General features: G+C 36.6%; 1 protein-coding gene across 6 annotated transcripts in view; it reads left to right on the top strand.

The window, feature by feature from the left end:
* FGGY (FGGY carbohydrate kinase domain containing) overlaps positions 1–14,548 on the top strand; it is a 195,157-nt gene that overhangs the window by 86,577 nt on the left and 94,032 nt on the right. For all 6 annotated transcript variants that reach the window (XM_058174692.1, XM_058174696.1, XM_058174690.1 and 3 more), the window contains one exon: positions 3,581–3,684. In XM_058174692.1, coding sequence (XP_058030675.1) covers positions 3,581–3,684 — 104 coding nt within the window. The remainder of the gene's footprint in view (positions 1–3,580; positions 3,685–14,548) is intronic.

Raw genomic sequence — 14,548 nt, 5'->3', positions numbered from 1 at the left:
AACACATTATAAAATTTCAATACCAAGAATTACAGTAGCTATTCAAATTTAGTCCTTCCTTGTCAAAATCCAGTATAAATCCAAATACCTAGTCTTTTATGATAGATATAAAACATATAATCAACCCATTTCTTCCAGATCTTCCTCACATATTGTCTTTCAGGGACAGTAATATTTTTGTCTGTTAATAATTCAAAACAACCTCATTTCAAGGATAATACTTTTGTCTCTTGCCATTTTTTTTGATGCATTAGTCTCTGTCTTTCCTTCATTACTCCTTTTGAAAAGTCAGTCACAATATTTCTTTGACTTTCTTGATTAGCTATTTACATTAATGAGAAACATTGTAGTAAAAATAAAAAACTGTGTTTTCTCATTGGGTTGATGTATGCAAGTAGATTTTTGAAAAATGAAATGATCTTGTTTTTGTTATCTTACGTTCCACTATTATTTTGATTGAAAAGCAGTGGTGGCTGCTTTATATAGTAGATTCAGCAAGTTATTTCTATATACAACTGCCTACTATTTTTACTACACAAATACAGTAATACCCAGTTGTGTACAATATTGGTACAGAATTGAATTGAGGACCTGTTTTCTCTGATGGGTTTTCCTTTTTAAAGAAAGACACATTGTATAACAGGCTCTTTGTGCAATTAGACACTCTTTTCAGCCTGAATTGCTACATATAAGAGTCTGCTTGCATTTTGATAGTCAGGAATTCTGTTTTATAGAATTAAGTTTTATTTCAGTTGAATATGCACTAGTGCTTCATTCCCTAGTGATTAGGAATACATCTGACTTCTCTTTAGGCTATTGTTAAGAATGCCTGTCAAAAGGTTATAACTATATCCATTTATTTGTGGCATTTTTTTTCATGTGTCCATGTCTATGTCTATCTGATACTTGTTTCCTTGTATTTGTTGACAAACGAATAAATAAATAAAACTAAAAATCAGTGTCCCACTGTACTTTATGCAATACAAGTATACAAAACTATGGAAATTTCCTCAAATAGAAATTCCAAACCTGTAGAATGTGAATATCTTCTTAGATGGAAGATAAAGAATGTCATCTTTATAAATGAATATCATTTAAAGGATCAATAAAAGGCTTCATTCTTAATATACGTGGTCTCAGTAAAGGATAGATTTATTTTTGTACAAACAAATTTGTGTGAAGTTTATACAAATATAAACTAGTTGATAAATAAACTATAATAGAAGTCAGCGTACAGTAAACGATACAGCTTGGTTTAAAATGTCATAAATAAGTTTTGAATCTCAAGAGATGAGAATAATTGCCTCAAAAAACCTCAAAAGATAATTCTCTGTAAAGACCCAATCAATATTTTAATATACATTTCACTTAAAATCCAACAGGATTCTATTTTCAAAATGTTTTGATATTAAAAACAGAGAGAATTAATGTAGATATATGTATTTATTGTAGAGGTGAAAGATGCCATGCTTATTGACAAAAAGCATCTTATTGACATTTTCCTTTTCAAAATTCAGCACTGAGATTTGATTAATCCTTAGCTACTGAAAAAAATAATAATTATAAAAGATCAACACTCATTTTAATACAGTTTCACAGTCATTTGCATTCTGGTTTAAATTATATGATGAAATTAAAGTAGAGCTATATTTAGAGTTTCTTAGAATCTATACTGTTTCTTGAAGTTTTAAGACTGAATCCAGATATAACTTAGTTGTAATAAAAACAGTAGAAACAGATGTAATGGTTTAGTTGCTGTTTATGTACCACCTCTTTTGGTAGGACATATGGAGAAACCTTAAGTATGTCTATTGAGAACAACCCCCAATTTTATTTATTTAGAATTTATCCAAAGAAAATTTCATAGGATTGCAAGTTGAATTTTTAATAACCATAGTCTGATTATTCAAAAAGATTGTAACTATATTTTGTTGATAGTATTACCTTCAGAAGTAGAGACTGTGTTTAGAAAAGTTTCATCTTGTGTCTGCCAGCAGTTTTCACAGTCGGTTCACATAAAAACTAAAGAAGTAAACAATCTAAGGATTAGCATCAAAGCTTTAGTGAATGTTTGGATATTATTTACAGTTAAATGAAGTAGTCATGTCTTAAATTGAAATTCAGAATCCGTAAGAACAAACAGTCTCTTCAGCCTGGAATGAAGTCTCTAATTCAGCATTTTCCTTCAAACAGTGACCAGCTAGGAGGACCAACTCATTAACAAGGTGTGAACACAACAGTTGGTTTGCACCTGGAATTTATTGCCTCTGATCCTAGAAATTCCATAAAAACATGATGGCTGATAGAGACAGATAAGACTATCTTCCAAGAATTATCTGTATTTTTTTAAAAAAAAGTATTCTGGAAGCAACTGAAATAGAGGGTGCAAAAGGAGGTTATAAATGCTTTTGATAACAAAGAATATCCTTTTAAAGCTATATGTTAAGTTTCATACAAGCAGAGCTGTAAATCTGAACTCTCCAGACATTTAATCCCTTATTCAGGAATCAGCAGACTTGGCAGAATGTTCATAGACTCGACTCAGCAGGATTAGTCTGTTCATTGCAGACAAGAGTGAAGGCATATTCATATAGAAATCTGCCCACTTCAGGACACCCAAACCACATTCAATATATAAGGTCTATGCTCCAGGGTTTAAGTGCCACACTTTTTCTTCTCTTGGGTGTTCTTTTGATTTCTTTGGAAGGCACCTGATATACATTGAAATAACAGTTGTTTTTAGCACAGGAACAACTGGTTCCTACCTTGCAGCCTTATTAATTATACTATAAGCCAGCAGACCTTTCTACATCTTTACTATAGCATATTTTGCTATACCTTTTATATAAACAGCTATTTTTCTTTGGACTCTCAGTAATTTTACTGGAAAAGTCCAGGTTCCATGAAAGAAGAATAAGAGCCCTTTGTCTACTTTCTGATTTTCTTAATTCAAAAACACCCAATGATTTAGCTTGATAGTGTGGTTGCATATGCAAATTAGAAGGGAGGAAAGTGGCAAGCAAAAATTCAGTACTACTACTGTATTTCCCCAAAAATAAGACCTACAGTAACTGGAAAATAAGCCCTAGCATGATTTTTCAGGATGTTCGTAATATAAGCCGTACCCCAAAATTAAACCCTGTTAAGATCATCAGCCAGATGGACGCATTGAGTACCATATTTCCCTGAAAATAAAATCTAACTGACAAATAAGCCCTAATTTTGGAGCAAAAATTAATATAAGACTTGTTTTTGGGGAAACACGGGTATATTGCCACATCATTTTTTATTTTGAAATCCTGCAGACATACTAATATACACGCTTTCTACCACCACATTTGAAACTTCTATCTCCTATAGGCCTGGGGTATGTCCAACCATAAATCCTATTTAATTCTACTTGTTCTTATCCTATGGCTTCATCCTATTGTTTCGCAGACTTTTGGATATATTTTGCAAGGATGAGAAAATAGAGATACAGAGTGTTTTTTAATATTTGGCAGGTTTCTCAACAAATATCACTTAAAAGTTTCATTTTGCCTGAAAGGCCAGTTTTCTTTCTTCTTTATTTTTATACCAGGTATGATTGGAGCCAACGTGAAAGGACATAACTTGCCCTGTGAAAATCAGTCAATTACTTCCCGACTTGCAGTAATATGTGGGACATCATCATGCCACATGGCAGTAAGTTCATGGTAGTAAATTACCAACTGTGTATCTTTAGCTGATGAAAAATGAATCTTTTAACATTTTTTAATTTCTGTTGTATTCTGTTTTGAATTGTGAGGATTTTGAAGCTATTGTTCCCTTCACAGGAGGGATATATATTGTTCCCTTCACAGGAGGGATATATCATAATGAATTTGCCATAAAGAAGCAACCATAATAATAGTAGACAATCAGTCCTGTGGAAAAGGCATATAATATAAAAGCAGTGTTAAAGATTAATTCTACTTTGACTCTAACTGGGCATTATGAAATTACCGTATTTTTCGGACTATAAGATGCTCCAGACTATAAGACGCACATCAACCCAAGGAGAAAAACAAGAAAAAAAATCTGCCTCTGCCTCCCATTATCCATCAGATATTCATCTGGCTAGCGTCCTTGCAGCAAACAGCAAACAGCCTAGTCAGCTTCAGCACATTGCTTGTCAGGGCTTCTCTCCGTTGTACCCACCACTGGTCAACTGAGCTGAGCTGCTGCTGCTGGGGAATGCTGGAGCCTTCACTGTCGATTGGTGATTGGATTTGCCTTCTGGAATACCATCAATCAGCTATACTAAGTGGCAGGGGTCTCTGCCACCTGTTCACTATGGCCTGTTCGCTGCCATCTGTTTGCCGCCACCGCCCATTCGCAGCGGCCTCTTTGCCGCAGCCAATTCACGGTGGCAGGTGGCAGCGGCAGCAATCTCTGCAAACAGGTGGCAGCGCAAGCAATCCCCGCCACCTAGAACAGCTGATTGTTGCCGTACAACACCCCCCCCCAGCTGCAATATTCACTCAATAAGATGCACAGACATTTCCACCCACTCTGGGGGGGGAGGGAAGTGTGTCTTATAGTCTGAAAAATACGGTATACCTGTGACTTGGACTTTGAGTAACCCTTGATGAGGGTTGATGATGCTACTTTATAATGGAATATTCAGTGTCTTTAGAAAAGCCCCATAGACTTTCATCTCTCCCACCTCCTTACTTAATCAATATAAATCTTTCTTTCTTTGAGAGCTCTAATGATCTATAAAATTTTGAGACACATTGTGGCTCCAAAAGAGGCAGGATAAGCCATTTTTGCTTCCATAATTTTTCTCAGTGAATTAGTGCGATAGCTTTCCCCTGGAGTTTTAATTACAGCTCAGAGTGTCTCTTTTTAAAATTAATATTGTTAAGCCTGAAATCAATCAATTTTTGTGTCTAGATTTTCTAACATTTTTATTCATTTAAAAATTATTTATGTTAACTGAATCGTTGGATGAAATTTAATAAAATTGATGTATATGAAGCAAAAATGGTTAGGTATACACATTCTCTACTAATTATAGTGTAAACATTTTGTTATCTTTATATAAATTATATATGTGGTATAAGTTAGAATTTTGTAAACTGGTATTTGTAGTGACATAGATATGCGTATGCTTGCATGCAGGAAAAAAAGCTATAATAAGGCAACAACAGTCTTGTACCTTAGTATTCAATTGTAAAGAAAATAATTTTGACCCAACTATTTAGATATATGAGGTTTTGCATGAATTATAGTTCCTAGCAAAGGAGAATTGGAGTCTACATGTGCCCTAGATAGTTTTGTGGTGGTGGGAAATTCTTTCAAAATCTTTTGAACTTAGTTTGGAATAAACCCAGGCCAAATAAATCCATCTGGAATCGTTTTGTTGTCTTATCCCTTTTTCATCTTTCCTTTCTTATGGTCCTATCTAAAACTCACGAGGATAGTAAACAGGAGAGTTGGTAGCTTGAAGTTTTGGACTTGAGGCCTGAGTCTTCTAAGTACAGGTAGTCCTCGACTTACAACAGATCATTTAGTGACGATTCTAAGTTACAGCAGCACTGAAAAAAGTGACTTATGACCATTTTTCACAGTTGCAACCTTTGTAGCATCCCCATGATCATGTGATCAAAATTCAGATACTTGGCAACTGTTTCATACTTATGACCATTGCAGTGTCCTGGGGTCATGTGATCCCATTTGCGACTTTCTGACAAGCAAAGTCAATGGGGAAACCAGGTTCACATAACAATGTGCTACTGATTTAACAACCGCAATGATTTACTTAACAACTGTGGCAAGAAAAGTTGTAAAATGGGGCAAAAGTCATTTAACAAATTTCTCACTTACCAACATAAAATTTGGGCTCAGTTGTGGTTGTAAGTCAAAGACAACTTGTATACTGGCAAGAAATAAAGGGCAGAGTGTTTTGAGCATTTAAATATTGAGTGTTGCTCTAATAATATATCTATGTGACTGCTAAGAATAGAGCACCATACATTTCCTTGGTAGCATGTAATCATCGTAATGAATTTCTCTTAAAGTTGTTTCGTAGGGAAAAAAAAATCTTATATATCACCTTATAATAGATAACTAGCATTGTGTGGCAATTGCTATTGGTAAGGAAGTGCTGACTTGTTGTTCCAGGTGGGCCAGAAGAATTAATTGCATTGTCAGAATAGTCAGTATGGTAGTCAGCATGGCTATTTAATTAATTAATTAATTAGCTTATGCATCATATTTATATAGCTACCTATCTCACAAATTTATGACTCCAGGTATAATACAATAAAAAGGACAGTCATAAAAACTAACAATTAAAAATTCAACAATTAAAACATAAAGTTATTGAAAAAAGTTATATTTTTTACGTACTTAATTTGCTCATATGTTACTAAAAATAGAATTATTGCTGTAAGTCGACATCATGATTAGCAAGCCAAATGAATCAGTCCGCAATAATTGCTTACCCTGATCAATTCTCATGATGTAAAGAAAGAATGGAGTAAACAAGCAATGGCAGCACAGACTGGGATTTTCAAGACTTCCAGAATGAATAATCTTCATTTGGCTGAAGGGCACAGTATGTGGACTGGTGGGTTAAGATTGCCTCAGAGTTCCTTTCTTTTCTGCATAAGAAAGGGGAAAAATAGGATGGGATAGACAACACAGTGATGTCCCAAGGTTTTGGAGAACACCAAGCTGATGCCTTGTGTAACAGAATACAGCAGTAGCTTGGATTAGAAAGTAAAGCGGCTTAATAAACACAGAGATCCCAGTTATCAATATAGATTCTAAAATATATCTGGCTAAATGAATTGGTCCTTTGGTCTCCAGAGTCCAATCACAGAATTTCAAAGAACAAGACCTAAAGAGCAATTTTCAGTTATGTATAATTAATGTATGTAATATATGGTTGGCTTTCAATATAAAGTAGATAATCAGAAATGTAAATAACGTACAGAAGTAAACTAAATAAAAGAGCATTTGTCAGTCATGCAGTTTAAAAAAAAATGGGTGAAGGATGTAGGAAAACGTGTAGTAATATATATAAATTTATGTAAATTGATCCTTTCATTTTTATTAGTTAAGCAGGCCTATAAAATGAACTGGCTGACTTTAAACTGATTAGTCTGATCATATATCTGTGAATTTACAACATTGTTAGAAAATAATGTGAAGAATGTACAGTATGTATGTATTTGAGTTTTTGCCCATGAAAAGCAATAGCAGAATAATGTGTTTGGCTAAATAATAATGATGATACAATATTTTTTGGACTTGTGCAGGGTTGGAATTCTAAATGCATGGGTACATTCACAAAATACAGATAGTCTTTAACTTATGACCACAATTGAATCCCAAACATCCCAAACATCTATAAGTGAGATGTTTATTAAATGAATTTTGCCCCATTTTATGACCTTTCTTACCACAGTTGTTAAATGAACCACTGCAGCTGTTAAATTAGTAACACAGTTGTTAGTGTATCTGGCTTCCCCATTGACTTTGCTTATCAGAAGGTGGCAAAGGATGATCACATGACCCTGGGACACTGCAACCGTCATAAATATGGGTCAGTTGACAAACAGCTGAATTCTGATCACATGACCATGGGGATGCTGCAATCGTCATAATGTAAAATGTGATCATAAGTCACTGTTTTTCAGCATTGTTGTAACTTTGAACAGTCACTAAACAAACAGTTGTAAGTCGAGGACTACCTGTATTGTCAAAAAAAATTCACATTTTACAACATGGCAGCCAGACAGCATTCATTTATTAGACGGTCTCTTAGGATAATTTTTATAATTTCAGTGGGAGGTCCAAAAGTATTGCTGTAAATAAATGTGAGGTTCAAAATGGATGCCTTACTTTTCTGCATGTCAAGCTTCAATTAATTTATTGTTATTAACAGATTATTCAAAGAAATCAAGTGGGACAATGTCTAATGAAAATCTTAGTAGATTCCAGGAGGCTCACTGGTGTCCATAGATACCAGTTATTTACCCCCAATCATAACTGGAACATCATTATGATCGGAATTTCTATTAAAGTAATTCATATCTGAGGCCATAATGTTGTATACCACAACCTGAATGCAAGGCAACTGAACACGCTTTTAGGATTGTACTATGTTCCGGCCTTAAAAATGTAACTTTCTTCCACCTTACTTTATTGTAACAAGCAATGCAATTTTCTATTGGTGGAATCAATGACAAATCTGGAGTGAATATTTGAAAGGCTTTTGGTTGAAGGACCCTTTTATCTGTACCTATTTATACTGGGCCAACGACATAGACCAATTGTATATGTCTTTTTAATGAGATATATATGCAGCTGCAGTTGGTTGAAATTAACTGTACCTTTTTTTAATTATGTCTATAAAAATGTAAGTTTATTATCCTCCATGTTTTAGTTAAAAAAAAATCTTTCTATACATTTCTCCTTTGTATCCAGGGACCCCGAGGGCAATAGAGATGAATCATCAGGTTTAATTTAATGCAGTAGGAGAGAGAGACCTGTGTGGTCAAGTTGGCATGAAACAGTGGCTTTGATCTACTTCAGGTGCACTGAGCCCCAACCAGCCAGGAACAATAATATCTTTGTGAGATGATCAGAGCAGAGAATGAAATGGGGAGGGGGGGAGAATGGCCTGAATGAAAATTCAAGGCTTTCCTTTGTTGTGGTTCTGGCAAGCGAAAAAGTCAACTGTCAGGAGAAATTCAGCAAACATAAAACAGGGTGAAAGTGCAATTGTCAAGTAATGGGCTTCTTTCAAAGAATCTTAACAAGAAAGCATTCAAGATAATTTGATGGGTTCCCATATTTTCCTACGAGTGTAGATGGGAAGTGCTGTAAAAGAAGGAGAGAGGGGAAAAAAATAGATACAAGGAGAAGTGTTGGAATTCTTAATCTGATAAATAAGAGGACTTTGGAAGTTTATGTGCTTATAAAAGTGTAATATGTATACTAGGTAAAAAACACACACAAACACAAATCTTGTTAAATTATGTAGTCTACCAACGAGCCAAAAAACCTGCAAATTAAATAAAGGAAGGTTTTCAAGTTATCCCAGTTATTAGGCTTTTAATCAATAAAAGGCATTCCCAAATTGATTACAGTTTACTAGGGAACCTTAAAATTGCTAAACGAAGTTCCCATCTGGATTGCCCTGTTTGTGGAGACCAGAATAACACTCTGTCATGTGGGGAAAAAATGGACTTGTGTCCCTCTCTTCTTCCCTGTTCTCCCATTTAACATTTCTATATTAGACTGACCCTGGTTGCTAAATTTTTATTAGCTGTAGGAGGTGATGAAGGACCGATATGACTTATTCTTACTTTCCTAACATTGAAAAAAGGTGGTTTCTTATGCTGAGGTTGGGAAAAACATATAACATTGGATTTCTCTTTAAATTCAGAGACTTTTTTCTGATTTTAGAGGACAAAATCTGACCTAGTATGGTCCCTGGAAAAATGGGGTGAGAATCTCAAAGTACGTGATCAATTTTTCTTTTGCAAAACTGCCTTATGCCATAAAACAGTGATGGCAATCCTTTTTGCCATCGCATGCCCAAAGCAGTGGGACCGCGGAGGAGGTTGCATGCAGGCGTGCCCATACCCATAATGCAATGCACCATGCATCCCACCCCCCTGCACATATGTGTGCGACCCCCCCTGCCCCACCCCTGTGCCCGCACCTGCCCCCAACCCTCCCGCTTTGTGTTTTGGGCCTAGCAGGCCTCCCTGAAGCCTTCAGAGGCCGGAACCGTCCCATTTCTGGACTTCCAGGCGGCCTGTTAGGTCCATTTTTCGCCCTCCCTAGGCTCCAGAAGTCCTCCAGAGCATGGGGAGGGTGAAAACATCCTGTTTCCAGACTTCCGGTAGGCCCATTTTTTTGGCCTCCCAGAGCCTCCGCATGAGCCCTGTACTTATCTGGCATCCAAAATGGGCTGCGTGGAAACTTCTGGGAGGGGAGAGGCGGTATGGGCATGTGCGCGCATCTCCCGCATGCATGGCAGAGATCCGAAAATCAGCTGGCCAGCGGGAGGTGTGCACGCATGCATGATGGAGCTGATCTAGGGCATGGCTTGCGTGCCCACAGAAATGGTCCCGCGTGCCGTGCCATAGGTTCACCATCACGGCCATAGAACATATGGTTAACTATTTTGTGATATTGCAATAGGTTATTTGCGCATGAAAAGGAAGCACAAAACCATCCAATCTTCCAATCCAGTTCAAACACTGATTTTTTTTTTTAAAAAGTATTCAACTAATACTGTGTTCAAGGAACCAAGGATGGTTATATGGAGTTAAATGTATTTTTCTTAGAACCATATAAATAGCTATCATTTTCTCCTAATTTCCATATTGTTTATTTGTATCTCATGCTTATGGTTTCTTCTAAGTGTGCATTTACAAAGTTCATGCTGACACAGGCAGAAAGGGACAATTGTTAAATCATGCAATTTGTGCAGGCACTCCACCCAGTTTCTGAATTAAGTCTGTGTTTTCAGTTTGGAGCTGATGACTTTTGGCCTGAAAATCTTGCAGTAACTTAATTTTCTCTGATTTTATCTTTTGGACTGTTAAAAGGTCCTCTTAAAGATCAACAGGATATAAGAACCGAGGGATTGCTTGGGTGAATCTGTGTATTATAAATATCCCCAAGGTTCTCAGTTTAGTTCAAAGGGATGTCCTTTGCCTGATTTTGTTTATATCTTTTTAAAAAACAAACTCCTAGCAATTGTGCATATTCTGACTTGGTTGATTTCCCAGCGACTCACACAGTGCTCTTTTTGCTTCACAATATCCACCCAAGCTGCCAGCTTTGTTTACACAAATAGAGTTTGGAGCACGTTTTTCAGCCCTAGAGCTTGCACAGTACGTGTCTTTCCAGAACATCCTGGGGTGGAGACCGCAGAGGCATGCTGGCTCAAAGTGTTCCTACAAGCTGATTTCTGTAATCTTAGTAGGAGCCAGACCAGCGAGTGGTTTTAGTATATGTTGGCTGCAATTTGATGGCAGAACATGCCACATTGCAAAAGCATCAGGCTTCTCAAATCATTGTTGCAACGAAGTTCTTGGCTGTGCTGAAAAATGTCCGCATAGAAAGGAAACACATCACAACATGCTGCTGAATTTGATCGCATTGTGGGTAGTTTTCCTCGGGACCCACTCAAAATCTACACGGTGGATTTTCATGTTGTATTATTCACTAGCTTTTATGTGAGGCAGTTTAAATGTGTGATTTCCAAGACGATGGAGTCAAATGCCTGGGGCAAAGAATTTTTCAGCCAATTGGCCATAACCCAGCAATTCACAAAAGCAGCAATTTGCTGTTCCCCCCTCCCCGGCTACATTACTACAGAGGATGGTGGATGAAGTGAGAAGTGCTGCAGGAAAATGAAAACAACCCCTCCCCCAAAAAACTTGTAAAAATAATGCAGAACCATGAAACTACAATTATTCAAATCCCATTTTTTTCTCCGTATTCTGTCTTAACGTAACAGATGAACATTCAGATGTGACAGCATTTTATAACTTAAACTATCCTGTTTAAGTTATTTGTTTAATATAAAATATGCATGAATATTATCACACTGCTAGGGTAGAAATAAACCCTAGAATCTTAGCTGAGATATTTTGTTTCCTGTTAAAAACTGGCATGGAGAACATCTAGCATGAGACAGGAACATATATATATATAGGAGTATGTGTGTGTGTGTGTGTGTCTTCCCAAATATGGAAAGTTAACACAGATTTTTCTCATGAATAACACATTTAAAAAGGAAAACCTCATGGAGGATTAAATATGTATTACATATACAAAATATATCTTGTATTAAGCATATGCAGAAAAAGTACTAGTTATAAATACGCCTTTTGTAGCAAATCCAGTCCCTTTGCGCTTTGTATGTTTCCGCTCAGGAGGAAAGCAGTACAGTTAATCCTCAATTTACAACCATTCATTTAGTGACTGTTTTTAGTTACAATGGCACTGAAAAAAGTAACTAACAACCAGTCCTTGCGCTAACAACTACCCATTAACAACTACCCAATAACAAGTACCCATCACCCAACCTCCATCCAACCATCCAGCCATCCAACCAGCCATCCAACCAGCCATCCAACCAGCCATCCAACAATCCATCCAAACAGCCATCCAAACAGTCATCCAACCAACCATCCAAACTGCCATCCAACCAGCCATCCAACCAACCATCCAACCAACCATCTCAACAAACAGTCAAGTACCCAACATTCAAACACTCACCTCCCAAATCAGCCATCCACCCATCCAACCACCTATACAGCCACCTGTTGTACATAACCCTCAACCAACTAACATCCAAAACGAGGTATGCACGCCCCTTACCTCTTCAACACCAATCACTACAGATCTCAAATGCAAATTGATAAATGCAAGAAGCATAGTCAACAAATTACCTGAATTTATCCTCTTATTAAACAGTGGCACATTTGATATCATTTTTGTTTGTGAAACATGGCTGAACTCATCCCTTCCTGACTCCATTATCTCAAACAAAGAATATCAAGTCTATCGATCAGATCGTGAAAACCGAAGAGGTGGCGGAGTGGCTATCTTTTACAAAAAGTCACTGAATCTAAAAAACATTCAAGTTGCACATAAACTTTCTCTTCCTGAAACTATTGTATGCGACCTATCCCTTAACACCACACTTCAATTCTTACTATGCTACAAAGCCCCTGACTACGATATTACTCATGCAAATATGTTAACCTCACCGCTAACATGGGCTACCTCTTGCCCATATCCTCTCATCTTCCTGGGTGACCTAAATCTACCTCTTATTAACTGGATAACTAATGAATGTACAACTGATCCAATCCATACTACACTATACAACGCTGTTACAAACCTAGGTCTTGAACAACTTGTAACTAACAATACAAGACTCAACAATTGCCTTGACCTCATCTTCTGCAACAATTCCAACTCAATTTATGGACTACAAATTAAAGAACCCTTTTCCAACAGCGACCACTGCATGATTGACTTTCGTCTCAATATACGCCCTTACATAAATCGTCATAACAATAGTATTCCTAACTACAACTTCAAAAAAGCCAACTATGACCTTATAAACAATGATCTCTCATCTCTGGACTGGCAAAATCTGTTCGCAACCTGTATAACTGCCGAAGACCACTATAGAGTTTTCCTACTTGAAATCAATAGAGTCATTAAACTATATGTACCACAAACGATCACCAAGATCAGGAAAAGCAAACTACCCATATCAATAAAAAAGCTTCAATCAAAAAAAAAAATCCCTCTGGAGAAGAAACAAAAAAGGCTATGTAGCAAATTTCAAAAACCGCTACAGAAATATATGCAACCAAATAAAAACTGAATGCACAAATTACCACACCAAGCAAGAAGAGGACCTTCTGCACACAAATTCCAATCACGCCTTTTATAATTTTGTGAACAATAAACTTAAAGACTCAAGATCCATCCCACCACTAAAAGATTCTAATGGCAAAGAATGCAATGACGAAACAGTTAAAGCAAACCTCTTCAACATATTCTTTGGCTCAGTTTTTGTTAACAGTGATGACACATATCCGACATTCCCAAATTGTACCAGCAATGAGTATGACGACTTAACACATATAGATTTCACAGAAGATAATGTTGGAAAGGCTCTCCATAACTTGAAACCATCGCTATCTATTGGACCTGATGGACTATGTGCATACTTCTTAAAAAAACTTTCCACTAATGTAACAGAACCCCTAAGCATAATCTTTGATAAAGCTTTCACGACCAGTTCCCTTCCCAAACTTTGGTCACTGGCCACAGTCATCCCTATCTTCAAAAAAGGAGACCCCAGCTTAGTTGAAAATTACAGACCAATCTCTCTATGCTGTGTTACTTGCAAAGTAATGGAATCCATCATCAACCAATCCATTACCTTCCACTTAGAAACAAACAACCTACTCTCTAAAAAACAATTTGGTTTCAGGAAAAAATTATCATGTAACTTACAACTTCTCCACTGTAAAAACATATGGACTACAAATCTTGATCAAGGCAAAACAATAGATGCAATCTACATAGACTTCTGCAAAGCTTTTGACTCAGTAGTACATGATAAACTTCTCCTAAAACTAAAATCCTATGGCGTTTCAGGACCCCTTCGCAAATGGATATCTGCTTTTCTGTCTAACAGACAAGTAGTGGTCAAAATTGGCAATGCTCTATCAAATCCTGTTCCTGTCAAGAGTGGCGCTCTTCAAGGCAACGTTCTTGGACCAACACTCTTCATACTATACATAAATGATCTTTGTGACCATATCTCAAGTAATTGTGTTCTCTTTGCTGACGATGTCAAACTATTTAACACCACAGACAATACATCTACCATTCAAAAAGACCTTGATCATCTAACCGCTTGGTCAAAAATTGGCAACTCCAAATCTCAACCAGCAAATGCTCAGTCTTACATATTGGAAAAAAGAACCCAAACACTAAGTACATACTTGATGGACATTAT

The sequence above is a fragment of the Ahaetulla prasina genome, chromosome 3 (assembly GCF_028640845.1).
Source record: "Ahaetulla prasina isolate Xishuangbanna chromosome 3, ASM2864084v1, whole genome shotgun sequence".
NCBI classification, from domain to species: domain Eukaryota; kingdom Metazoa; phylum Chordata; class Lepidosauria; order Squamata; family Colubridae; genus Ahaetulla; species Ahaetulla prasina.
Note: the sequence above shows the minus strand (reverse complement) of the source record. Positions and strands in the feature narration are given on the sequence as shown.